Raw genomic sequence first — 26,533 nt, forward strand, 5'->3', positions numbered from 1 at the left:
GGGGAGGGTTTATTTTGGGGTCTGGGGGTTGGGGTTTGTGAGGGGGAGTAGGTTGTTTGGTTTTGTGTTGAGTGTTTGGGTTTTTTATGAAGTAAGACCTTATGTTCTTTTTTGTTGTTTCATTCAAGTTCAGACTCCTATAGCTTTATAGTATCTGATAGAGACTAATTGAGGGATACAGGATAGAGAAAAAACAATTCTAACATTTCAAAAGAAGTTACTTCCACTCCTCTACCCCAAATACTTAACTTCTGTCATAAAGCAATCATATAATGAAATAATTTTGATTCCTTGCACTCTTACTGTTAGAGGCTTTTAGATATCTAATAGAACACAAGATATGGTATAGTTATGTTATTCTTTACCCACACACTGATTATATCACTGTTTTGTTTCTCCCTTGTGCCAAGGCATAAAGGTAATTTTTTTTAAATAAATTTTTGAAAATCACTGTCAGAGAGGACCACTACCCAGAGATGAGAAGTCTGGTTTTCTCACTTCCCCCCACCTCTGGTGTAGCAGTGGATGACAGCAGAGAACACATTTCTGAATATGCTCTGAACACCAGAGCATATTCATGGTAGACTGAACTGAACAAGAGACGTGTGATTCAAGAAGACATTTTTGTGAGACAGGTTTAGTAGAAAAAAAAACAAAACAACTTTCAAATATGTTGAAAGTGGAGAAAAATGTTTAAAATTGTGAAATAGGATTCAAGTACTTTTTTCTTTTCAAGCTACTCCTTGTTGAATAGACACTGTAAATGCCAAAGAGACCACCTTCAAAAGATAAAGAATGCCTATAAGAAAACCAATTTACTACTCCATTCTCCTTGAATTATTCAGATTTTAGCAAAAGCAAACTCTTTGGAAAAGGTCACACAATTCTTACCAGATTTTCTCAAATGGAAAGGACACTTAAAAATTATTCTTAAACTGAAAATTGAGCTCATATATGGTCTTCCATCCAAAGGTGCACTTATTTTAGTAATACTTTCAGAACTATTGCACCTCATGCATTTCTAGACTGCACTGCAATATTCCACATCAGAAGGCAAGCTAAATCCTCTCACTGTCTGCCATAAGTCTCCCATCAATTTCAAGAATGCATTTAAAGCTTTTTTTTTGTTTTGAGACATTTTGGAGATATGTCTTGCTATTTAGCAGAGTTTAAATGCAGTGATGTCAATAGCAGACTGAAATGTTATGACATGCACTCCTTATTCTGCATTGCAGTTACTAACATACCCTACTTTACTTGGTAGTTCAACAACAGGAAAGACAACTAATCCAAATTAGGTTATTAAAAATTATATATATTCAGATTCTTGTGTAATATAACTTCCTGCCTAGAAAGCTGTTCATCATGTCAGCTTAACCTTTAATAGAAACTATTAAACATTTCTAAAAATGTATAGTTCCTTAATTTATACCTAAGAAAAAATGAACAAATCCAATGGTTCTTTGAACTTTATTAAAACTTTTAAATAGACCTTGAACACAAAGTTCTAAACAATTAGAGAAGTGAAAATATTTAATCAAGTCATTTAGCCATTTTCCTACTGCAATCTCCTCCTCTGTAATGAATGTCATTCTTCCTAAATCAAAACTGTATACACATACCTCTATTCTCTAACTTGCCCCCAAATCCTTCATCTCAATTGTTCCCTCAGAATAGACAGAGCCGTTTTCAACTCCAAGTCCTACCAGTGTAACCTGAGACAAGAATGAGGCAAAGACTCAGCAAATACAAATAAGTATGGAATTAAAGTGCTGATACTTGTATGCATGCAATAAACATGATTTTCTGGCAGATATATTGGGTTGATCCCTTCTTTCATGATACAATTTTCAGTTAAATAGAGTTAGTACTAAAAATTCTATAGCGTTCTATTCGCCGTGTTCTTTCTCATCCTTCTAAATGCTGTGTGAAACTACTATTCCAGAAACCAAGTATGCTAGAAGTACTAACCAAATTACAAATCACAACAGTTAGAGATGAGAAATAAGAAGTGATATTTCAAGAACATCCTGAAGTGAATTGTTCTGGGCCATTTGTCTTAAACATCCAATAAAGGAAATAAAGGGGAAAAAAAAGAAACAAAAAAATCTTAAAATTTAAAATAAAGGGATGTGTGAACAAATATTAAAAGAGGCAAATATGCAACTTATTGTTTACTTGAAAGCTCTTTTTTAAAAAAAAATCAGACTGCTTTTTAAATAGCTCAGTGTTACAGCTTACCTGAGAATACACACAGTAAAACAACATCACAAATAAGGCACAAAGGACAGCATCAGAGGGAGAGCAGGGAATAACCACCAGCTGACTACAAGTGTTCTGCAAGATGCTTGTTGCAAACGAACTCTTTGAAAGGACAAGTAGGACAATATCAATTGTAGAGGTAAATTAATATTATATCTTCATAGAACAAGTACTGTGTCCATTTCTGTCACCTGTATTTCGAGCTCTTTATAATTGCTAGGAGGTTTAAAAGCAAAACAAAACAAGCACACACATAAAAATTATTTGAGGTCCAAGAGGCAGATTGAGTTAGTTTTCTGTAAAGGATCAGCATATTTAGTTCAAGAGAAAAATCAGTGAATTCCTCTAATTAAATCTACAGATAAAGAATGATTTCTAGCTGTAGATAATCCTTTAACTCAAGCAGAAGTATAAAGATGACCTAGTGTCTGGGAGCTGAAGTAAAGTCAGATTAGGTATAAAGGTAAGTTCACAACGGTGTTTTTAGATACATGAATATATACTGTATCACCTGTAGTTTTTGAGATAAAAACTTTGTAAAAAGCAGTACAATAGAATATTCACACAGCATCCATTTGGTTTAGAAATTACTATTCTATTGACTTGCATTACAGAGGCTAAGAGAACAACAAATTAATTATTCTGATAAAAAAATTCAGACAACTAATATGGGCTTTTAGGTGTCACTATTTATACAAATAGAAGTATTTTTTGCAAATGTACATAGTGCCCCACTTTGAGATATTTTTAAAAGTTACTAGTATTAATTTAAAGTGAATAAATAAATCCAATAGCAAAGAATTTTTTAGAAATAATTTTCTTTAATTTGTCTTTAAGACAAGAATCACATTTTTAAACATCTAAGAGGTATTGTAAGCTAAATAATACAGACTGCATATAAATATTTATTTAAAAATTAAGATGTTAGTAAGTGCCTAGCTACTACTCAACAAGTAAAAGAAGTCAAAATACTTTTAAATGCTTATTTTTTTAAAAAATAAAAATATACTACATTGATTAAGATATATACATGAGAAGTTACCTTGGTAAATCAGCAAGAACAAATTGAATGAGACTTTCAAAATGCATACCTTTATATGAAATATAAAGCAATGAAATGTATGAAGAGGAACAAGATTAGGAATTTATGAGAAGGGGAAGAGGAATTAAATGTAAGGAGTTGCATGCCTTACAAATTTAGAGTCTTTTTAAATTTCTTTTGCTTTGGGCGCTTCCTGGAGGAGCATCTTTTTTGTTCTTCCGTTTTGCAGATAAACTGTTACATTCTTTTGAGCCATGGAATGCATGCAGACATAAAATACAGAACTCGAATGCACATGCCTCTCTGCTACACAGCCCCCGATTCTTTACCAGTTGATATTTAGCAGGATATTGACATCTTGGACAGGGTTTTAGGGCTTCGTCAGTGAACAGAGTTTTAGCAACCTGTAGCAAGAGGAGGGAGAAAAGAGCTACTTAGTTCTTGTAAATGAAAACTTCCTGAAAACTAAAAGCGAAGCATTTCTTCGATACCTACTTTCAGGTATTCTTCCTGTCTACTAGCTGAGTAACTAGTGTTACTGGGTGTAATTTCAGTGTATGAAGGTGGTGTTTGTAGTACAGGAGTTCTGGCTTGAGCTTGAACAGGCCTTAGAGCAGATCTATTGAGAATATTAAGCCTTGTGGCAGCATCTTCAGCCTTCAATAAATATTCCTGTTAGTTTATAATTAGAAAGAAAAGGAAAAAAAAAAAGAAAAAAGGGAGAAAATTAGGGGGTTATTTCATTTGGTATTTTCAGCTGGATTTCGCTTGTTTGGGTTTTTTCCCCTCTGCAACAACACATTAGAAACGGAAATTATGTATAGTGCAAATATTTCCCATTAAATGTTTATATTTAGTGAGGAATAAAGAGACAGGAATCATTAAAAACAGTCCCATGAGCAGAGTAAAAAGCCAACTGTCTTTTAGCACACTCTACTGGTCCTCATGTTTCTGAATTAGGACACATCTCAATAGCAAGTAAGGAAATAGCAAACACAGCTTTTGTCACATTTAAAGCAAGGTTCCACTGACGTGTGAGTGTATCATGTGGGGGATCTGAAAAAAATATACTGCAATTAGTATGCTTACTCTTCTAGATACCCCTTAAACTTCTATATGTCCTTCTGATGTTCACAAATACACTGTGATGCTTAGCCACAAGCAGTCCTGAAAATAATCCTGTAGTATTCTAGAGTGGGTCCTACAGCACTGCAGACTAGAGTGAAACGCAAAATAAGGAACAGCATGGAACAATGGTATGAACAGGTTTTAAAAATATAAAGGCAAAATCAGTCACAGGATTCTCAAGAAAGGGCCAGAGGGGGAAAGAAATAGTCTTACGTGGTTGAAAAACTAGTAGTCAAACTGCAAACAGCTGAAAAGCAGTAAGAGCCATTACATTCTCCTGTTAGAATCCTTCACATACTCATGTTGGAATTGTCTCTATCAGCTCCCTTTCTGTAACTTTACAAGATGTTTCCTCTTTCCTTTGACCTGTCTTCTTTCATGCTTAAAAAAAAAATATCACTTTTGAGAACCACCTTACCCCAGCTTCTTCTTTCTGCTGTTTTATGTACAACTTTCTCCTCTTATCTGCCCTTTTATCTTGTACAACAATTTCACGCCAGTTTTTGCTTACTTTCCAAATGCTGGAACAAATTAATAAAAAAAATTATTCACATTTTTCCAAGTAGTGCAGAAGTCATGATAGTAAGACTACCTGGTAAATATCTTTGCAGTTTCATATACTTTGGTAATTTTACAGACTACTGCAATATACTTGTTCATGACATTGTTTTGAGACACAGATCTCATATTGTCATGCACCACTCTATAGAATAGCAGAAGAGTCTAAAGAATGATTGCAATATAAATAACAAAGCATAGCTTTGACTTAGAAAATTAAATCAGTTTCTTCTCTCCACTTACCAAGCCACTTACCAAGATTGTTTCTAAAGTCATCTTTTTGTGTTAAATGTTCTAAAAAGATTCATGCCCTTACACTTCCACCTATTCACCCCTTCCCTTTGTAACTAACAACACGTGACACTCTTGATTTCTTTGAAATGTGACAATTTCTATTGATTATAAATTAATCTAGAAGATTTCTCATGAATCAAAATTCTTGGAGCATTTTTATGCTTGAAAATAACTAAGGAAATAAAATGCACAAGAAAAAAATATAGAGAACATGTTTTGAGTACTGTGCACTATTGGGGAACTTGTAATGAGAATAAGTTACTTTCTAGGCTTAAAGGAACTTTTAATATATTTCAAAGTTTACAAGTACTGTGATTTAGTTTTAAGTTTATTAATTTTCATGTTTGTTTTGCTTTTTTAACTCCCCTTCATACTTTTAGAACTACGCAGAAAGACCTACTTGATCAATGGTGACAAAAATTTTTATTTCCTCAAAACCAAATGAATTATATTGACAACACCTGGTATTCTAGAAGTTATTCTAATTCATTTGCAGGAGCACATATTTTTGCCTTTGTGTGTGGGTGGGTGGGTGTGAAGCCATAGTACTTACCTGCATAGACTTTCCACTGTCAAAGCATCTAAAACTATAGCAAGAACATGTTTTAAATTTCTGTCTTTTAATTCTGTTAAAATATCTAATTTTTCAAGGCCCATTTTCTTGCCAATAAGTCCAGGAAGGACATGATCTAATGCAAATATTTCTGTCCCATCAATATTCTCTGATATTTGCTTTTGGTCCGATCTTTGTCTTTGCAAGCAAATTTCATGAACTATTTTCAGAGCTGGAGTTCTTGAGAGATCTCCATGACTTACAACCAGGTCTCCATTAGGTTGTTCTTTTAGAACTAATTCATGATCTTCCCTGGCAAAATTTGTTTCTTCTGTTAATATATGCATTGAAGTAGGACTGCCATGATTATCTTCTGTCTCTGACTGTGAACCCTGTTCCTGAAGAGTGGATAACCTTCTAACTCGTTCAAGTTTTCTTGTCTTTCTTTTATTATCTAGAATTTTGGAATCTTCTCTGTGCTTCTGGAAGAGCTCTTGGAAAGATCCCTCATGATCAGACAATGAGTCTCCTGATTTGTCCAAAGGAAGTGAATTATATCCACTATCCTCAGGTGTTGAAAGATCTGGGTAATTTACCACCTTAACAGGGGGAGAGTTTATATCACATAGTCCAAAATTCAAGTTCTCTACAGGACTGTTGATAGAAGTCAGGAATTTACTCTCATTGGCCTCGTTGTAAGTAAGAGTCGTAAGCACCCCATCACCAACTCTCATAAGAACACTTCCATTGAATTCATTAGCATTACTAACAATTCCATCCTTACACTGAATTGGAGATAAACTTTCCGATTCTAGCAATAAGGGGTCCTTACGCTGGGACTCATCTACTGTAGAAGTCCTTTGCTGTGAAAAGGAAATTCTCCGTTTTGGAAAACGAGGATTAGAGCCCTCAGGTTTTGAAGTGCTAGTTGTCAGACTTTTGTAACTTTTATCTTTTGAAGAATCTGCAGTAGTTTTTGGAATTTTTTCTTCAGAGTTCAAAACACAAGAGAATTTTTTTTTCCTGATGCTTCCTGAAGAACTAGCTTGCCTTTCACAGCTTTCTACAGTTGTGCCAGCTTCAACAGTCTTGGGTAGAAGCAGTCTCCTGCGTAGCGAAGAGCTTTTTCTACTTGATTTAGGACTTTCAAAAACATCTGCATTTCCAGTTGCTTCTCTTTCTTCTGATATTGAGATAGAATTCAGTTCTTTTTCGATAGATGATGACACAGGAATGAAGGCATTTGGATGAATGTGCTCAGAATGCCCTTGTAGCAATGAAATACTTGTTTCACTTGGTGCTTCTTTATGTTCTGCATCAAGATCTTTTACTGACTCACTGTATCTGCTGTCCAGAAATGCTGAAGTGCAACATATGTCTTTAAAATTTGAGTATTTAAAATTGCTGCTGGGAGATGTTAATCTATTTCTTTTAAGAATATTGAACTTCACTGAATGACTGTCTGACATCTTCTGCTTGACACTTCGGCTTTGTAAAAGAAGATACCAGTGTTGTTCCTGAAACAAACGACAAAAAAGTCAACAAAGCACCCTCAAATTCATGAGAAAGCCCTGTGTAAGTCTAGCAAGATAGCAGCCATGACGAAAGTATTTTCATTAGTCTTAGTAGAAACTGCTTATAAATGTACACAAATATAAATTACTATCAAGTAGATGGTTAGAACGAGTGATTAAAATGCATCATATACTATTAGGCAAATTCAAAGTTACAACCAGTTAGCTAATTGATGTGCCAGTCCTCATCTGTGGAAAAACACTTCAAATAAGCAACACAGCAACTAGAGGCTCATTGGTGCTGAAATTGGCAACAAAACCCTCTAGCATTCCAATAGGGCCAAGATTTTTATTAGGACGGGGTTATTGGTTCATCCAACACTAACAGTTCTGTCCTCAAGAATGAGCAGAAGCTCTGATGATAGGTGAGTTTAGACAAAAGGCATTTTCTCCTTAAAAGAAGTGGATTAATCATGAAGTCACAAGTCTACAAGTCTCCCTATTATTCAGATCCCTACAGTTCCCTCAAGGGAATAAATTTCAGAGTGAAAAGTGCATTTTTATCTTCCTCAGCATTTAAATGTTATTTTGTAAAGAAGGTCTCTGCTTTTGCTCAGCTCTGTGGGCAAACAGTGTTCTGAAGCTTTACACTTTAAACAAACTAATGGACTGACCGTTCACACACTCACCAGGTACAGATCATTTAAGAGCTATTATATATTTTCTTAGAAAAGTTAGAAGTGGCTGATGCACACATTAGCCATGGAAAAGATGCATGGAAACAGGCTTACTTTTTGCAATTCATTGGTGGCAGAGTTTCTCCACCATAACCACAGTAACATTGGGTCATTTCTTTCTGCGCACAAGACACAACAATTGTATAAAAGATGTTGTGAGTAATGGCAGAAGGAGGGCTGTTCTCACAGACACCAAAGTAATTCACCTCAACACTCCAAGACTCTCAGAGTTGGAATCAGCACCTTTCACTGGCCTCCATAACTGATATTTTGGAACATAAAGCCTGGAAATAGCAAGTGGACTTTCAAAACAGACAAAAATAGGAATCCTTAAATTTGGCTTAAACACCAAATACTAAGACATTGCTATTATCCCAACAGTCCTAAGCCACCAAATACAAGCAGTGGGAACCCAGACTGCATGAGACAGGTGAGGGGGGGACTATTCTTTGATGACCTTGAACCATTAGCATTTTATACCCATGCTGAAGGCACTTTTTTAGACCATTGCCATATAGAAAATGCTTTGTTTTGTTTTCTACTGTAAGGAGACAGCAATATATAGAAGTTCAAAAGGAACAAGATGTTAAACAGCAGACAGTAACACCTTAGCATGAAGACCTACACAATCTTGCTAATATCAGAATAAAAACAAACAGGTTTAAAACAAACAAACAAAAAAACAGACCAACATAACTGAGAAAAATTCTTCCAGGAAAGAAGGGTACGTGAAAATAATTTCAAGACAACAACGAAGTCTGGCCTCCTTCCTTTCCTTTCCTCATTTACCTCTACAAGTACCTTATTTTCACATGTTTTCATCAGTGTTTTTTCCTCATTCTCTGTTTGACTCAGTGGAATAAATGACAGCACAAACAGGAAACACGAGGACATAGCTTTAAGTTAGTACTTACATGAATTAGGGATAACTGCCATTGCAGGACCAACTCCAAACATCATCTAGTATTTCATCTACATCACTTCTCAATGTTTTAGTAGACCTGTCACTGGTGATGTCCCCCAAGGGTCGATACCAGACCCAGTATTGTTCAACTTATTCATCAATGACTTGGATAAAGGGCAGATGCCTCCTCAGCAAGTCTGCTGTCAACACAAAGTTTGGAGGAGTGGCTGACACCCCAGAGGGCTGTGCAGCCTTCAGAGGGAGCTCAACAGGTTGGAGAGATGGGCACAGAAGATGCTTCTGAAGTTCAACAAAGGTAAGTGCAGGGTCCTGCACCTGGGGAGGAATAACCCCCTTCACCAGTACAGGCTGGGCTAATCTGCTGGAAAGCAGCTCTGCAGAGAAGAACCTGGAGGTCCTGGTGGGCAACAAGCTGTTCATGAGCCAGCACAGTGTCCTTGTGGCCAAGAAGGCCAAGGGTATCCTGGGGTGCATTAGGAAGAGCATTGCCAGCACGTCAAAGGAGGTGATCCTGTCCCTCTAATCAGCCTTGGCGAGGCCTAACCTGGAGCGCTGTGGCCAGTTCTGAACTTTCCAGTTCAAGAAAGACAAGGAAATACTGGAGAGAGTCAAGAGGAGCACTATGGACATGATGAGAGAATTGAAGGACCTCAGTTAAGAGGAAAGGATGAGGGAGCTGGGCCTGTTGGGCCTGGAGAAGGGAAGACTGAAAGGGGACCTTATCAATGTCAGTAAGTATCTGCAGGGAGAGTGTCAGGAGGATGGAGCCAGGCTCTTCCCAGTGGTGCCAAGCAACACGTCTCTTCTCCCAGGCAACCAGCAGTAGGACAAGAGGGCATGATCTTAAGCTTTGCCAGGGGAGGTTTAGGTTGGATATTAGGAAGAAATTTTTTTCAGAGAGAGTAATCAGACACTGGAACAGGCTGCCCAGGGAGGTGGTGCATTCACCATCCCTGGAGGTTTTTAAGATGAGACTGGATGTGGCACTTAGTGCCATGGTCTAGTAACCACGGTGGTGTTGGATCAAGAGTTGGACTTGATGATCTCTCAGGTCTTTTCCAACCCAGTTGATTCTATGATTCCAAGAGGCCATGAGCAGGAACTGGAACACAGGAGGTCCCACGTGAACATGAGGAAAAGCTTCTTTACTGTGAGGATGACAGAGCACTGGAACAGGCTGCCTAGAGAGGTTGTGGACTCTCCTTCACTGGAGAGGTTCAAAAGCTGCCTGAACACAGTTCTGAGTAATGTGCTCTGGGGGGGCCCCTGCTTGAGCAGGGAGGTTGGACTAGATGCTCTCCAGTGGTTCCTTCCACTTACCCATTCCATGATTCTATGATTTTAGGCAATAGGCTGAAAATGCTGTGTCATGAACTAGAAAATAACTTTTTCCTATATTTTTAAAGGTATGAAGTCCCTGGGCACTGCACTGCTGCATTTCAGTGAATTAGTCATGTTATGAGCAAAGGACCACACCAACACAGCTCTTCCTTTTGTAAGAGGAGGAAGATCTGTAAGAAACCTGCTGTAACAATATGCTGTTGTCTTTGTGTAATTTACAAAAAGAATAGAGGTTTCATTTTTATGCTGAACTTTGTGAACTGCAGTTAGTTAGCAAATGTTGCCAGTAGATATTCCTTCCAAAAATGTTGATGGACAGAGGTTTAAAACTGAATGCTACTTCAAGACAGCTGTTCAAAATCTCAGTACTGGAAAAAAAAGACATTCCCCCCAGAGAAATCCCATACCAAACCCAAACAAATAATACAAAATCACATACCCACACTTACCTTTAAAAATATTAATATTTTCCTTAAACACAGTCACAGTCAAACTAATCACACATCTAACGAAAGTCCACAGGCTTCCAGACTTAGAAAATTAATTTTCAGGCAGCAGGCTGAAGAAACGACAAGAGGAAAACTCGTGCTTGCAGCTTCATTCTCAGGCATTCTATAGGAGAAATTATAACTCCGAACAACTGAGAGTAGAAAAAAATTAAAATATTACAGTATAAAATAATTTAATCAAACTTGTGTTTCAAGTAACATAAAAATCACAGCAAAACAAGGTTTTTGCAGCTGCAAGGGAGATCAAAATAGTGGAGTTAAAGGAATGCTGTTAACTCAAGCAGAAGCCAAAAATATGCTGTGCATAGTGCAACGTCCGGCAGGGGGAGCCTGTGAGCTCATTGCATTGATTTTATCGACATCACAAAATATTATAGGATAATATAAATAAAATTGTCGCTTCAGTACAGACACTGAATGAACAACATCCAGCAAACTGCTTCATTTCACCTCTTTTCTACACTTCATTCTATACTTCTTCATTCATTCATACTATTTTATACTTCATTTTACTTCTTTACCTTCTGCTCTTGTGAGACCTGGAGTACTGCGTTCAGCCCTGGGCCCCCCAAAGTATGAAGGACATGGACATGTTGGAGCGAATCTGGAGTAGGATGTGAAAATGATCAGAGGGATGAAGTACCTTTGCTGAGAGTGAAGTACCTGGCTGAGAGTGTTGGGGTTGTTCAGCCCAGAGAAGTGAAGGCTCCAGGGAAACCTTGTTGTGACCTTCCAGTACCTAATGGGGGCCTGCAAGAAAGCTGGAGGGGGACTTTTTAGAAGGGCATTTAGTGATAAGACAAGGGGTAATGGCTTTAAACTGAAAGAAGGCGGGTTTAGGTTAGACGTTAGGAAGAAATTCTCCTTATAAGGGCAATGGGACACAGGCACAAGTTGCCCAGAGAAGTTGTGGATGCTCCATCCCTGGCAGCATTCAAGGCCAGCCTGGATGGGGCTCTGAGCAACCTGGTCTAGTGGAAGGTGTCCCTGCCCATGGAAGGGGTTTGGAGCTAGGTGATCTTTAACATCCCTTCCAACCTGAATCATTCTATAATTTACTGTAAATCCCAGTATACAGCTCAAGCTAGTATATGCATTAATTTTTTTTCCCAAAATGTATTACTTGTAGAAATTAAGATTTAATTTAACACAAGATGTCATTTTACAAATACAGTACGAAATGGGAAGCCTTTCAGAGGTGCCAAACAGCTCTCATAATAATAACGAAATAATATTTATATTCATAAGAGATGCCTAATAAAACTTCTTATAACTTGACTGACTTCTATAAGCAATTCTTTTTTATTGGGAGAAAAGTTTTGTCTACTAGATTTGATACATAACATCAAGTCCTTTTTGTTTGGGGATCTTGAAGTAGTTCCTGAAAATATTGTTAACCTTGTCTTAGACACCCTCAAACAGATGTGCAGGGAAGAAAAGGCTGGTTGCACAACAAGTCAGTTACAGAGCAAGTAACAAAATCCGTATCTGCTAAGTGCAGGTGCTCTATGCATTTCCCATATCTATTATTAATTTTGTAGTTCTCAAATTGATCTACAAATCAACTGCAAAATTTCTGGAAGTTTATGGGACAAAATAAACTAAGCTGACCCAAACTAAATGCACTGCTGAAGGACGGTATTCACACATTTAGACAAAAAATCATTTTTAACAAGGTTAGTCTTACAAAGCACCCCAAAGAGGTAAAAATGTTGGTAAGTAGAAGGCAATGTCAACAGTGCCTCTTAGACATAAGTTCTAAGATGTTCATGATACTAATTTACATTCCCCAGTAACACACACTGAACAATTATACCTTGAACAAGATGATTTCTGACTCTGTTTATCACTGTTCACTATTGCTAACAAAACAGATAAAGACAACATTCTGGTCATACAAGAATATTTTCTCTGTTATTTAAACATACCATATCTGTAGTAAAATTGACTATCTGAAGACTCTGTTCTTGACCTGCCTGAGACAACAGAGAAGTCATTGATACCTTAGAAAATATTAATACTGAAAATGACATAGCCAAGTCCTATCCAAATTATGTGGGCCACTTACCCTAATTTGTGAAGCAACTCAAGATCTTCCACAGTAAATGTGCTGTATTAGAATTGCTTGCCCCTACTAATAACCTGGAGTGAGAAAGGATGTGAAAAGAGAGAGATGTAAGACAAACATTACCCAGCTGAGGCACAGTTTTCAGTCCATCTGTGTATGTGTGCAACGCCTAATTACCCAGGGACCAGTACCCGAGGGTCTCTCATCCACCTGGGATGCCGGAGGCGAGCAAAGCAACCGCTTCACCCCCTCATCTGGGAAATCGCTGGGCACAGGAGCAGAGCCTGGAGGCCGCCCTTCCACGGGGTGCGGCTGAGGCGGCAGCGGGGCCCCCCGAGCGGGGCTGAGGGCAGGCTGGAGGAGCGAGGCCGGTGCCGCCTTAGCAGCTCTCGCCGCCCGACCCTGGGCCCGTTGCCCCCGGCGAGGAGCCGCTTCGCCTCTCCCCACCCACACCGGCCCCTCGCGTGCGGCCGCCGCCGCTTTCCCTCGCTCGGGTTTGAACTACCCGCCCTCACCAACCGCTGCCTCCCCGCCCCCTCCGTGCTGCGGGCCCGGGGCAGGGCGGGAGCCTGAGGAGAACGGGACAGCCCCGCCTGCTCCTCCGAGACGAGAGCCGGTACCCAGCGGGCTCGCCTCTCTCCTCACGCTTTATACTTTTGCCCCGCGGGCCCCGCCGCACCCAGCCCACTGTTAAAGCGCCCCTGCCGTGCTTCTCCTCAGGAGGCCGGTGTGGGTGAGGGTTTCCCGCCCCCCCCCCCGCTTCGCTCCCTGCGAGGAGGGGGCGCCAGCGCTGAGGGGCGGCTCAGGGACGCGCGTGAATCGCTGCCGGGCAGTGGCTTTCACAGATAATGACCTTTATCTGCACCACAGCCTTTAAGATTGAGTTGTAAGGGTGCTGATTAATTCGAGTTAATTAGTACGTTCGTGTCCGACGGTCCAGGACCGAAACAATCACTGAGCGTTTCTCAAGTGCATCGCCTTCAAAGCAGTCAGGTGGGAGATGCCCCGTGACGGCGCCTGGGTTTTGCTGTGGGTTTAGTTTTTCTGTACACTAACCCTCCCACCCCCCAACATACTAAACAAACACAAACCCACTAAACCCACGAATACGTGGATGCCTATTTTTCCTGGGCTCGGTAAGGATAACGTGGAGCTAGGCAGTCTCACCTACCTGCTGGCTTCACACTGGCGGGATGGGGAATGTCAGAACGAGAGACCTACATTTAAAGAAGCGCAAACTCGAGGCTTTCAAAAGAAACGCCGAAATTAAATCATGTAATCCCTGTAGATGAGATCGGGCAAATTCGCGACATTCCCTTTTGGCAAATCTGCTCCTCCAGCCTCTCGCAGCCTCCGGACGGTGATATAAGACAGCCTGAGAAGGGCTCGAGTAAACACGGGTTCAAAAGTTCCCGACCCAGAGCGGGCGAAACCCGACATTTCTATGTAAAGAATATCGGTTTATGTGACGACAAGGTAACAATTGTGGCTAAAAAGAAAAAGGCTCTTGGGGTATCTCCCCCTTCCTTTTTTAAAAGGAGAAAACATTAGAAACTTTCAGGAATGTAATAAAACTTTTTTAAAAGTGCTTTCTGTAGTATCATCTATTTCACGGGAACTGGATAAAATTGTTTCTCAAATGCTTGTATTTATTTATAAAATAAACTATCTTCTGAGTCAAACTGGTAGCTTGCTAGTGGGACACAAGAGCTGAAAGCTGCGTCTTCATTCAATGAAGCCTCAACTCACTTATGCGAGTTGGATCAAAAATATTCAAGAAACGTAACAAGTTGTAATTGCGGCATTTGATTGAATACACAAAAGCGTCACACCAGAAAAGCGCGATTTACCAAAAAAAGCATCACAGACCTCCCCCAAGCAAACAAACAAACAAACCCCAAACAAACCAACCAACCAACCAAAAAACCACAAACAATCAAAACCTGAGAACATTACTTCTAAGCAACCAAAATGAAGTAAGATATTCTGCAACACTCGCGCTGCCCTCGGCTACGCCTGCATTTTCTTCCCATCTCAAAAGTACCTGTACCCCTTGTACCGCCCCACCTCGCCCCACAAGCCTTTCCTCTAGCTTTCCTGCCAGTTTCCCAAGAGCTTTACGGGACAGTGGAGGTCTCCCACATAGTCGCAACACTTTCAGCTACTCTAAATCCAAGCGGCATCTTTAGGGCTAGAGTTTATCAGCCCGAGGGAATGGGGCTTTGCTGTTAAAGCGCTCCGCTTGAAGGGGGCGGCTTTTGTCGGAAACGGCTGAAGTAACCGAAGCTTTAACATCTGGTTAAACATTCTATTTTTCCAAGAGAACAGCTGAAGGATGCAAATAATCGAGCAATTACATGACCACTTTCTTAATATTGGCGACATTACTTTCACAGGATTAACTGAATTTTTCATGGCGGTATTTTTACTAAGTCCTTTTAAAATTATCGGTTTGACAAACGCATTTTCAAAATATAAATGAGCCTAGAGAAATAATACCAATTGTTTTTTCTTTGCTTTTTTAGGAGATGATAATTACTTAGCATGCGTTTACCAGGAAAGGTAGGGCTCAGGCTTTTTTTTCTCCTCTGCTTCAACCTTTGGTACCCACCCACACCCACAGGTCCCTGGTGGAGGAGAGGACGCAGGGAAGTCAGAATCCAGATGGATAGCTCTGCCTTTCACACACCGGGTTTTTTTGCATGTGCTTTATTCTGGCACCCTAAAAGTTCTGTTTAGCTTTATTCGTACACAGCAGTATGAAGAAGCAAGTCTAAAGTCATTACTGTGTTTTCAATACGTTTAACTTAAACACAAAATTAGGAAAACCACAACTATTTATTATTCCTCAAGTTTATTTTAGATAAGATATAGGTCATGTATGAAGGTGATTTGCTGCTAGGAGAACACCAAGTAATGACGACTGTTAAAACCTCGTCCATATTAAGGCATTTGGGTGCTGAGGAAAAAAAATAGTATTCAGTATTCAGAAATAGAAAGAACTTTCCTTAAACTGCAGAATCTTTTTATCAATGAAGTAATTTAAATTGTTATATTCACAAAACACAGTATTCGTTAAACATTTTTTTCCGTGAATAAAGCAAAGATACATAATTCTTCAAAATGCCAATCGAGGATCCAAATTTCCTACCGCTAGCGAGGTGGGGCCAATGACAGAGGGCAACTGGTGTCGTTTCAAACCTTGTCTGCACTATTTCATTTCAGTACGTCGGGAATCACCTACATCGGAACTTCTTTCGTAATACGCTGAAAATACGTAGCATATATGTTTGGAGGAGGTAAGTTTGGCTTCATGTGGGTATAGCATCAAAATATCAAGATGCGGGTTTCACCCACGAATCTTAGGGAAAACACTTCTGAAAATAGACCGGTCCTCGAGGTGAAACACCTCGGCGCTTTAAAACCCCGCAGCCATATGACCAGATCTGGCACAGGGCATTCTGGGTCTCGAGTGGGTTTGGTACAGCCAAATAAAAAAATAAAAGCACCGAGTACCTTGGGGCTGATTTTACCCAACCACGCAGCTGCCTGCTTTCTTCACGGGAAACTGACGCTGCTATTTATATGAAAGCTTGTGTCTTAAAAATTGCTACCAAATATTTTCTGCCGCCTTCCTCCCCCCAGCTGGTTAACACCCATAACTGAACATTTATTATTTTCCCAGGCTAATTAACTGTTCCACAGGGAGGTGCCGGAGCTGGCGCCGGGCGATGCCGAGCCCGCCTCTGCCGGCGCGTCATCAGCGTGCGCCGGGCAGCGGCGGGGCTGGCGGTGAGTGAGCGGGCGGGCGGGAGAGCGGGGCTGCGTCTCCCCCTGGGCTCGGCCTCGGCCTCGGGCTCGGGCTCGGGCTCCTCCCCCTCCCGTCCGACCCGGTGGTCCCTGCGCTGCTGGGCGGTGGTGGCGGGGCCGTGGCTGGCAGGGAAAGGCCAGGCCCAGCCTCGTGGGCTTCGGTCCTTCGTACGAGGCCCGGGGTGGGGGGGGGGAGGGCGGTGCGAGAGGTCTCGGTGCGGAATTGTGGCGGGATGGAAAGCCTGGGCCGGAGGGTAGGCTGCCCGGTGGGATGTGAGAAGGGCTGTCCGTCCTTCTTCGTCGGCTCTGCGGGACGTGAAGGAACGGGTTGGTCTCTTACGGGTGCGTAAAAGATGCACTGAGAGAGGACCTTGCCACCTAAAGAGGGGGTGGCAAGAAAATGGAGCCGGGATCCTCTTGGTGGTGCCAACCACTAGGACGAGAGGCAGCGGGCGAAAACTGATGCACAGAGAGTTCCACCTGAATATGAGCAAGAACTCTACTGTGCGAGGGACCATGCACTGGAACAGGTTGCCCAGAGAGGTTGTAGAGTTTCCCTCGCTGGAGATATTCAAGGACCATCTGGATGCAATCCTGTGTCACGTGCTCTAGGACGACCTCGCTTGAGCGGGGAGGTTGGAGCAGGTGACCCACTGTGGTCCCTTCCAGCCTTCCCCATGCCGTGATTCTGTGTGGTGCTCTCAGCACGTGGAGGATCCCGTGTCTCTGTGCGGGGTTCCAGTGTGTGTCCCAGTGTGTGTCGGTGCATTGCTGTGCCTGGTGGCAATGGCAGCCCGGTGGCATTTAGGGTTGCAGGGTACGTGAAGGACAGCTAAACCAGGCCACCTCCCTGCGAGACACACAACTTGGGTCACTGCTGACCTTAGCAGCGATGTTATTTTGCTGCACGAGCAGCACGAACTCAAGTTACTTAGCTACAACTGTGATCTTAGTTCAGCTCTGTGTTTTAGAAGAGCTGCTGTTTCCTAGTGCTAATGGGTGACTGCTTATATCTTACTATAATGTACTGACTCAAAAAGACTGTAACACATGTGGATTAAGATGCCACTATGATTATGGTATAGCATACTTGAAAGCTGTAGAGTGTAATGAATTCTTTCCAGTTCTCTTAAATGGAGCAACTCAGTGGGAATTTTAACAAGGTGGTCTGTCAAGCGCTGATCAGACTATTACAGAAGGAACTGTCAAGCTTATCCTTCTGTTTTCAATGCCATAATTTTCCCACTTCAGTTTATACTGAAACAAACTGTGAAGATCAGGTTAATAATCCTTGCAGTAATATTAAACAAAAGCATCCAAGAGCCATTCTCATAAGGAAGCTTCAAAAACATTATTCACTGGGATAAAGGTTAGAAATTCTTGCCTTCTATGTCAGACAGAACAGCAGTACAGAAAATGGCAGCCTCAAAAAAATTACAAGGAAATGTTAATGTTCTGGTCTAGACTTGGATTGCGTGGGGAAAAAAAGTGTTTACTGTATCTCTGGTGGTAGAGTAACTGCCTTAAAATTCATGGTTTCAAGCACATTTACATGTTAGGATAGGATTACTTAAAGCTTGATAGAATGTTTGTGGAGTATATGTAACTATTTAGTCTGATGCTGTGAAGGAATACTTGTCTCCAAGTAAGTCTGAAAAATCAAAACCATTACAGGGCATTAAGAGGTGATTGAAGAATAGCATTGAGTTATTACTCTTGATTTGGTAATCATACGCATCTATATTAGGATTTGAAGGGTGGAATTTCTTCTCTTCCTATTATTCTTCTACCCACAGTCTGTTCCCAGGATTTCTAATACCTTAGATCAGTGAAAAGGTAGATTAGGTTAGCTAGTGTGTCAGAGGGGAAGAAAAGATAATAAGGCTTATCTTGTTTCTGAGGGCACCGTTGTTACATGAGTGATGTGTAAGAAATTATTGAATTTTATGTTTCCAGCAAGGAAATCCTTTACATTGACAGGAGGAAGGAAAGAGAATACTATTTGTTGGGTGTTAGTGTTTAAAATCCTGCTTAATAGAAAAATGTGCTGTCTCTGTCCTTGGCAGTTTTCTATAGCAGGTTGGTAAAGCTCTGAGAAACCTGATGTTACTTTGCTTTTGAGAAGTTGAACTAGATGACTTTATGAAGTCTGTTTCAACCTGAATTATCCCATGTCCTCTGTATCAAATACAAACTATATTTGTTTGTATTTACTTTTAAGGAAGAGTTTTCATCTTCTGTTAACTTTAAATTGAGATATTGAAATGATTGTGTATATCTTGGGGAAAAAAAATCCCAAACACCAAAACCCAAACTGATGTGTATATTGTGTGTTTTTTGTTTAGAACATGGATTCACAGAAGGATGTTCAGCCTCCAAAGCAGCAGCCAATGATTTACATTTGTGGAGGTAAAGAAAAGACATTAGGGATTTATTTTTTTTTATTACATGTTACTGGAGATTTAGTGTTTTAATAATGAAGCCATTATAGTGAAGAGTACGTGAATGCAAATAATTGCAGTGTGCATCCTGATGATCTTTAAAGCTTTACACGTTGATGGTAATGGTTACCACATGGATATGGATGTGGAAGTAATTTCCTTAGATCTTGTGTTGCTGTGTGGAGCTCCTCCATCTCCAGAGTATGCTTTCTCTAAGTGTCTGCTAGTGGTGCAAATAGTGGACCTTCCATTCAGTGCATCTCAGTCTTTTACTGAAAATGTTATATGGGCACTCAGCTTTTACTGAAATACAATAGTCAAATTCTCTCTTACTGATAGATAGGTCAACAACTTACAAATTGGTGATTTTGCATCAGCACTTCAGGAATCTCTGAAATATTTTGTCTTTCAAGAAAATAAACTGTGGTCTTTTGGAGGGCTGAACTGAAATTTTTGTTAGTAGGCAGTCTAGTATCAAGAGTGGAATGTGTTCTGTGCAGTAATATTTTGGTCATTTTTAGCAAGATTCTCTTTGACTTTAACATAAGTTGAACTTGCTTTTTCTTTTTTTTCTCAGTATCTTGGTATCATTCAGCTCTTGATACGGATTCATTACAATTACTATGTTTACCACAAATAGAAATTTGATTATTTTGACTTTTGAAAGTTATCTGTGCATTAACAATGCTGGTTTTGTTTGCCCACTGTCTTTGTCTTCCTCTATAACATTAGAATGTCATACAGAAAATGAAATAAAGGCAAGAGATCCTATCAGATGCAGAGAATGTGGCTACAGAATAATGTACAAGAAAAGGACAAAAAGACGTATCCTTTTACAAGTGGACTTGAAAGCATTTGGGAAGCTGTGGGTGGAGATAAGGTATGTAAGGGAAACAGAAAGGAAGATTTGAGTAATTATGTAACAATCCTTCAAGGCAAAAAATCAGTGCAGGAGAGCAAACTACTATGAGGCAATCTCTGCAGAGTGATTTGGCACCTTCCTTTCTTTCCTAGCACTTTCCCTCTTTTTTTCCATTTTCTATGCAAGATATAATAAGTTATGATAGTCTGCTGGGTGATGTACTGTGAATTGTTGATATTATTCAGCCTTTTATTAAAGATAGCTTTTGAAATACTTTTATGTAGTTAGTTGTGACCTTAGATTTAGACAGTCTCTCTCTTTTATTCCTCTCCCCATCTTTTTTTTTCAACCACGACACTTTTTTTTGTCCTTAACTGAGCTATTCCAGTGGTGGTTTTTGATGCCCGATGATATCTGCTGAAGATACAGTGACTTCATGATGCAGTTTAATCTTTCTGATAACTTTTCTCTGTAAAACTATTTGTGTACAAATGCACACTCTTATTTGTGTTTTAAGAGATTATTAAAGTTTACTGTAATACTAAATTTTGTCTATACCATCTTCCAGCAATAGATTTCTAAAGCTGTTGTTTAAATTGTCAGAGTATGCAGTATTTTTTAAGTTCAGTCATTTTGTATTCTTTTTGACTTAACTGTTTTCATTACTGTCATCTAAACTTTATTTGCATTTTTGCTTTGTTAAATGTTCTTTGGACTTCTGTGAATTGCATAAAATAACTGTGGTTTGAATAAATTCCACTGAAAATAAATAGAGGGCTACACAAGGCTAGGTCTGAAATACAGATCTGGATTTCTTGAGAAAATCTCAAGGGACTTGAGAGTACCTGATTGTGGATATGTTAAAAGTATGGATGTCTTGTGTGGAAGTGTCAAAAAATCATCTCTTGGGAAAGAAGAGGGAGAGGGAGGCAAGGTAAACATTAAGAAGCAATGTGGAAACAGAAAGTACGGAAGTGCTGTTTGACTTATACTCAAGGAAAGAATTAGTACTCAAGGAAAAAAAATGTGTTACAAAGATAAATTGAGTAGCATCCCAAAACTAAAATAGCATCTTGTTTTCCTTTTCATATGACTTCTCAGGAGTCTGTAAAAGAAGGTTCAAAGTGGTGATTTTGTTTTGAGAAGCCAAAACTTTTTGCATCTGGCTGTTTGGAATGTGTGTTATGTAATAGTACTAAATTCTGCTACAAAATACTGCTGAACTGTGTGTGCTTGATCTCAATTTGGATGGTGCTAATGATGCTGTTACGTTCAGATACTGTGTTTAACTGATCACTGTGATAAGGTATCTTTGTTAAGGTGTGCATGACTGTACTGGCTCATAAATGAGCTACAGTGGCTTGTTATAGGGGATAAAGAAAAGCAGTTGGAGATGATGTTTTGGAGCTGTTTGGTTAAGATTTTCTTAGTTAACTGATCTTTGCTGTTAAGAGTAGGTTTTTCCGGGAAACCAGATACACTCGGGTATACATGATAACCTTTTTGCTACACCAGCCTGGCCTGCACAGTGTGCACCTTATTGCCTGCATAACAGACAGAAGGGTCGCTACTGCCGTGGCTGCTCAGAAGGGTGAGGAGGAGAGGGCAGGAGCAGTGCTGTCGAAGGTTTGGCAGGATTCAGGGGTGGGTTTGGCCGCACTGCGGGCACAGTGGGTACTTCTTTCTGCCAGACGTGGAGAAGAGCATCCTCTGCCATCGGGGACCTGCTGTAAGGGAGCAGCGCCGGGAACTGCAGGGCTGACGGGCAGCACTGGTGTGGGCACGGGGGGACGCCGGCATTGGAAGGGGACTGCCTGAGTAAAAATACTACACTGGAAACAGGAAAGTGACGTTTATTAAACTTTCACGCCCAGGTGCTGTATTTCTGCCCCCCCCGCAGCAGGTGGGGGGGCGCCGCCGTTCCCCTCAGCCCTGACCGCAGCCGCGCCTGCGCGGCGGGGAGCGAGGGTCGGGCGGCCCCGGCTGAAGCGAGGGACGGGCAGCGTCCGTGTCCCGGAGGCGGCGCGGCACCGGGCAGGTGGGTGCTGGAGTCGGGCAGGTGACGCCGGTGTCGCCGCTGGAGTTCGGCGGGGCTCTGTGGGAGCCTCGCCGGGGTGTCCCTGGGGAGGACAGCGCCGTGTCCGCGCCGCCATGTTGTACATAGCAGCAGTTGCTAAGCTCGGGCTGGCGGCGCTGCCCGGGCCCCGGCGGTGGGTGCCGCTCCCGAGGTAAAGTCCTGACTCCGGGGGAAGGGGGATGTGTGGAAGGTGTGTTGGAGGGCTGTGGCTGTGCCCCCGAGCAGCCGCGGTGTCCGTGTCAGCACCGTGCCCTGGGCAGCTCCCTCGCCTCCGTGGGAATACTGAAACGGGAGAAAACGCTGATTTGTGATGAGCTCTTCACTCCTGTTTAATTATTTACTGCATTCGTACGGCTTTCCATGCATGTTGTTCCTTTTTCAGTACTGAAACTGTAAAGTCTTGGGGCAGAATCTCTATTATGGTCACGTAATTACGACCAGTTATTATTTAAGTGATACTGTATTGTAAACATTTTTTGTGCAACTATAAATTAATAGAGGTAGTTATGCTAGACATTGGAACACAGTTATTTTAACTGGGTTTATATTTGCACATAGTTGTTATCACACGTTAGCTAGCTTCCCTTATTGTACTTGTTAAAAATAATTTATCACTTTATGCACTATATAAATGGGGAAAGAGTGAAGAATTTCAGCTCCATAGAGCTTGGGATCAAAACAGAAAAAGATGCAGATGAACAGATCAAAGGAACGGGGAGACAGAAGTGTCCCATTTGAACCCCTCACTTCATCAGTTACCTACTTACTGGAAAAGGCTTATATTACTACTGTAATATAATCAGAGAGCCAGAAAATGCAGTTAGTGAGCAAAGAAAATTGGATTTATTTTTGCAACAGAGAAGGCAAAGGTTATTATTTCTTTAGGTACACTGTTGGTTAATGTCTTCCCTCTGAAAAAAGCTGTGTCCTGCACCATCTTATCCTTCATGCTTATCATACTTGCTTAAATAGCTAATATTATAATGTATTTAAAGAAAAATTGAGAACGTGGTAGGCAAAAATTGGCAATTTTTCTTTAAGCAGTCTTTCTGAATTGATCTGCTTTGCAGAAGCAGTAGAGTTACACATACTCTTCATACAAAGCGTCTCTCATACACAACCGTACTTCTGTCAGTGAACTCTGTCGAGGACAGCTCATATGATCAGATCTTCAAATCTGAAATTTTTTTTTCTGTGGTAATAGATCTGCTTGCATAAGAGAGTGGAGCATGAGCAGGTTTATTCCTTAAATTGACATTGCTTCAAAATGTAACTAAGTGCCTACAGGATCACTAAATTTTTTTCCTTTTAATATTTAGTTATGGATGATGAGTCAGTACCATTTTTGCTGGACCAAGGAACCACTAAAACATATCAAATACCTATTAGTCATCTGGACTATAAATTCATTGAAAAATGCACAGATGTTAAGCACCTGGAAAAGATTCTCAGAGTATTAAGGTAAACGTATTTTCTTATCTTCATAATAATTATATTCCTGTTCTGTAAAATTTGAGGGAACCCTTATCTAAATACCCTTATCTGCCTGAACCTTTTTGTGACTTTCTAATTTAAAAATTAAAATACAAAGTTAAAGTTATCATGTTAAAAGTGTCCCTATGATAGCGCTAGAATTCCAAGTCCTGATTTAACCATTGAAAAAGTTTGAGTAACTGAATGTCAGGTTTTTCTCAAACTGCTGCTGCTGTATTTTGGTTCTGTTATGATCCATCTTGCCTGACTCTGGTAATTTCAGATGCCACACCTGTTTAACTTTTGCTGAAAATGACACAAAAATTTTTTTATGAGCACTGTGTTGATAATTTGAACTGTATATGTATGGACATTGGAAAATGGTTGAGGGTTGACTGGACTTTTCTGATGAAAATGTTATTAGATGACAGCAAAATTGAGTTGTAACAGGGAAATAGTCCTCTGCAGTCACTGTAGTGACTACAGATGGAGAGAAATATGGAGAACACAGTGCAGTTTAGTTCTTTTTTGTTAACTTTTATATCTTTGCATTTGAAAGGTCTGGTGAAGAGGGATGTTACCCTGAACTTACGTTTGTTTGTGAAAAGCGTATTGAGCATTTAGATCCAAAGAGCAGAGCTCTGAGAACAGATAAGCCTGCAGCCACAGCTTCTGATTTCACAGCTGAGGAGTGGGAAACAATTAATGATGAGCTGATGGTACAGTATCTAATTTATAATGGCCCATAATATTATCACTCTGATGTATCAATCTTCCTCTTCTTGTGCCTAAATAAAATGTAATTATTTGGTTGAATGAGGAAATGATCAAAGGATTATGTTTTGGTTTTTTAATTGTTTTCTTGAGTTAATGTCACTGAACCTTTAGTGCCTATTTTAACTTTACAGATTTTTTTTTTTTGGTAGGTTACTTTGTATTAAAAAAAACACTATTGCTTTTTTTCTTAATTGTTTTTCCCTGTTAATAGCAATGTTTTGTAAGTATAGTTGTTAGGGTGACGGTAGACTGTGAAGTATATCTTCTCTACTGCCTTAAGGTACAGATGTATTATTTATTTATTTTCAGAGCTGGCTGACAGAAATGAATGAAGATGATAAGAAATCACAGTTCCTGAGAACAGACACACCAAGTGAAAATCAAGATAATTTGCCTCCCATTCGTTGTTCCAGCAGCTGTCTTCCTGCTAATCAGGTATCTCCAGTTTCCTAATGTGTGTTAATTATGTGTTTTTCTAAAATTAGGAAATTTTATATGTACAAACTTCCAATCACTGAGCCTTTCTTACTAGATTTATTTTGTTAACCAGGAAATAAAAACCTTTAAACTCCCTTGTGAGAGACCAATGCTTAAACAAAAGTACTTTCTTTGTACTAGCATGTGTCTTGTAATAATGTTTTAATTCTGATCAGGAATTCACTGCTGGAGCAGATCTACTTAAACACCCTTTTTTTGATCTTTGATTCATGTTTCAAAATGGTTTTTAAGCATATGAATCAGGCTCTTTTTGGATGAAATTATGCCAGGAGATTTTCTTCAGCTGCCAGTACACTTTTGTTCCATGGGGCCGGACAGGAGCTAGTCCAAAATACCTTGAGTTGCCATTCCCACTGCAGTCATATAGCATACTTCCTAATTTAGCCATTAAGCACACTTAACAAATCTTCAGAATTAAGAACGAATACTTACATTTTTCCTAGGTATTAGTTTCCTTATGTGTTTGTTTTTTTTTCAGTTTATTTATCTGCCTAAAATCAGTTTTGTCTGTGACTGGCTTTTCTTGCTAATACTAAATATAGTGCTACTGGAGGGATTGGCAGACAAATAGGTGTGGGACGGGATTTTTCTGAATTGTCAGGTGTTTTCATAGATCATTTCAGTCTGATTCTCAAAATTTTCTTTGAAATTCTGGGACACTGCTGTAACAAATTTCTTGAAGTATTGTTCTTTTTGGATGTTTGGGAGTCAGAAATGTTATGGAAAGATCCTTACAAGTCATGTGATATTTCTTATTAGTTGTTTTGGTGGTTTTTTTTTTTAATAATTATGTATTAGTAAATGCCTGATTTTTGTTCCTATGTTGTCAGAAACTACTTCTTGTTGTCAGCTAGTACTTAGACATTGGACGAAGACGTTTGGGATAGCAAGACACTTAGTATTGAGACCAAGGCATGCTTTTGTTTTGTTTATTTTGTGGGTTTTTATGTCATTAATCTGTATTCTTTCACATTTTGCAATATATGTTCCTCTTGACTATCCCATTATGCTGAGGTGGAGAGTGCCACTGTAGCTTTACTATTGATTCATGCCCTGTATGAGTGCTTGTTTCAACAGAAAATGGTAAATAAAATACCATGTGAACTCAGTGAATCCAGATTAGAATGTAAGCATAAAATAACGGAAAGTGTCTTGAAATCTAGGATACACAGTTTTACTAAAGAGGATGTGTTCTCCTTTCAAAGATAAAAATATTTATTCACGTTTTTTCTCCTACTTTAAACCATGCAACAGTCTTCAGGTCAAGCTTTGTTCTTTCGTTCTTCACCTTTTGTTCTCCATACAAGGTTTAGGTGTTAGCAGTATTACTCAGGAAACCTAGATATAGCATTACACTTTATCTGTGGCATGTGATTTCCATTCCTTTTGTCCAAGCAAAGGGCCTCTGAAGTAACTGTAACCTGTCCTGGAAGAGAGAAGGAGGCCTGAAACTAAGTTTTAGAATTCAATCTTTTTATGCAGCAGTACAGTTACATCACTACTAGATCACTACTGAATAAAAAGAAATTGTTTCTACAGCATACACTAAATTTATATTTGTAATATGAAATCTCAAAAAAATTTGAATGTACATAATCAACTTTTTTTCCTTTTCTTTCTCTCTGATAAAGCTATGTGTAATCTTACAATTTTTAAACATGTTT

The 26,533-nt window shown here is 39.9% G+C and overlaps 3 protein-coding genes and 1 long non-coding RNA gene across 25 annotated transcripts in view; 2 read left to right on the top strand and 2 right to left on the bottom strand.

Annotated features, from left to right (window-relative positions):
- Positions 1–3,090: 3,090 nt before the first annotated feature.
- On the bottom strand, positions 3,091–14,485 carry FBXO43 (F-box protein 43). Of its 18 annotated transcripts, XM_017806563.1 has the most exons (9): positions 13,109–13,383; positions 12,932–13,005; positions 12,792–12,839; positions 11,527–11,624; positions 10,804–10,913; positions 5,838–7,354; positions 4,851–4,953; positions 3,800–3,976; positions 3,091–3,708 (listed from the first exon to the last, which is right to left on the bottom strand). In XM_017806563.1, the coding sequence occupies exons 6-9, from the start codon at positions 7,304–7,306 to the stop codon at positions 3,460–3,462; spliced, it is 1,998 nt and encodes a 665-aa protein (XP_017662052.1). In that variant the 5' UTR covers positions 7,307–7,354; positions 10,804–10,913; positions 11,527–11,624; positions 12,792–12,839; positions 12,932–13,005; positions 13,109–13,383; the 3' UTR covers positions 3,091–3,459. The 18 variants fall into 18 exon arrangements, with proteins under 18 accessions (XP_017662052.1, XP_017662049.1, XP_017662042.1 ...); XM_017806560.1 differs by lacking the exon at positions 13,109–13,383 and adding an exon at positions 14,103–14,485 and having other exon boundaries at positions 10,804–11,635; XM_017806553.1 differs by lacking the exon at positions 13,109–13,383 and adding an exon at positions 13,611–13,721 and having other exon boundaries at positions 10,804–11,635.
- A 1,293-nt stretch (positions 14,486–15,778) lies between these two features.
- On the bottom strand, positions 15,779–16,669 carry LOC108493222. The gene is made up of 3 exons (XR_001873413.1): positions 16,448–16,669; positions 16,083–16,198; positions 15,779–15,890 (listed from the first exon to the last, which is right to left on the bottom strand). It is a non-coding gene; the product is annotated as an uncharacterized LOC108493222 (long non-coding RNA).
- Positions 16,670–16,692: 23 nt separating this feature from the next.
- POLR2K (RNA polymerase II subunit K) lies at positions 16,693–20,843 on the top strand. 3 transcript variants are annotated; one of them, XM_017806362.1, is made up of 4 exons: positions 16,693–16,723; positions 19,087–19,150; positions 19,915–20,007; positions 20,433–20,843. In XM_017806362.1, exons 2-4 carry the CDS (start codon positions 19,090–19,092, stop codon positions 20,453–20,455), a joined length of 177 nt encoding a protein of 58 aa, XP_017661851.1. In that variant the 5' UTR covers positions 16,693–16,723; positions 19,087–19,089; the 3' UTR covers positions 20,456–20,843. The 3 variants fall into 3 exon arrangements, with proteins under 3 accessions (XP_017661851.1, XP_017661852.1, XP_017661853.1); XM_017806363.1 differs by lacking the exon at positions 16,693–16,723 and adding an exon at positions 16,977–17,068; XM_017806364.1 differs by lacking the exon at positions 16,693–16,723 and adding an exon at positions 17,027–17,083.
- A 1,128-nt stretch (positions 20,844–21,971) lies between these two features.
- The window catches only part of SPAG1 (sperm associated antigen 1), a 41,458-nt gene continuing 36,896 nt past the window's right edge, over positions 21,972–26,533 (top strand). For 2 of the 3 annotated variants that reach the window (XM_017806351.1, XM_017806349.1), the window contains exons 1-4: positions 21,972–22,082; positions 23,441–23,582; positions 24,154–24,313; positions 24,681–24,806. In XM_017806351.1, coding sequence (XP_017661840.1) covers positions 23,443–23,582; positions 24,154–24,313; positions 24,681–24,806 — 426 coding nt within the window. In that variant the 5' untranslated portion in view covers positions 21,972–22,082; positions 23,441–23,442. Of the gene's footprint in view, positions 22,083–22,192; positions 22,273–23,440; positions 23,583–24,153; positions 24,314–24,680; positions 24,807–26,533 lie in introns of those variants that run through there. The other variant, XM_017806350.1, reaches the window with a different exon arrangement.

This window comes from Lepidothrix coronata, unplaced genomic scaffold (assembly GCF_001604755.1).
Source record: "Lepidothrix coronata isolate B3197 unplaced genomic scaffold, Lepidothrix_coronata-1.0 Scaffold15, whole genome shotgun sequence".
NCBI classification, from domain to species: domain Eukaryota; kingdom Metazoa; phylum Chordata; class Aves; order Passeriformes; family Pipridae; genus Lepidothrix; species Lepidothrix coronata.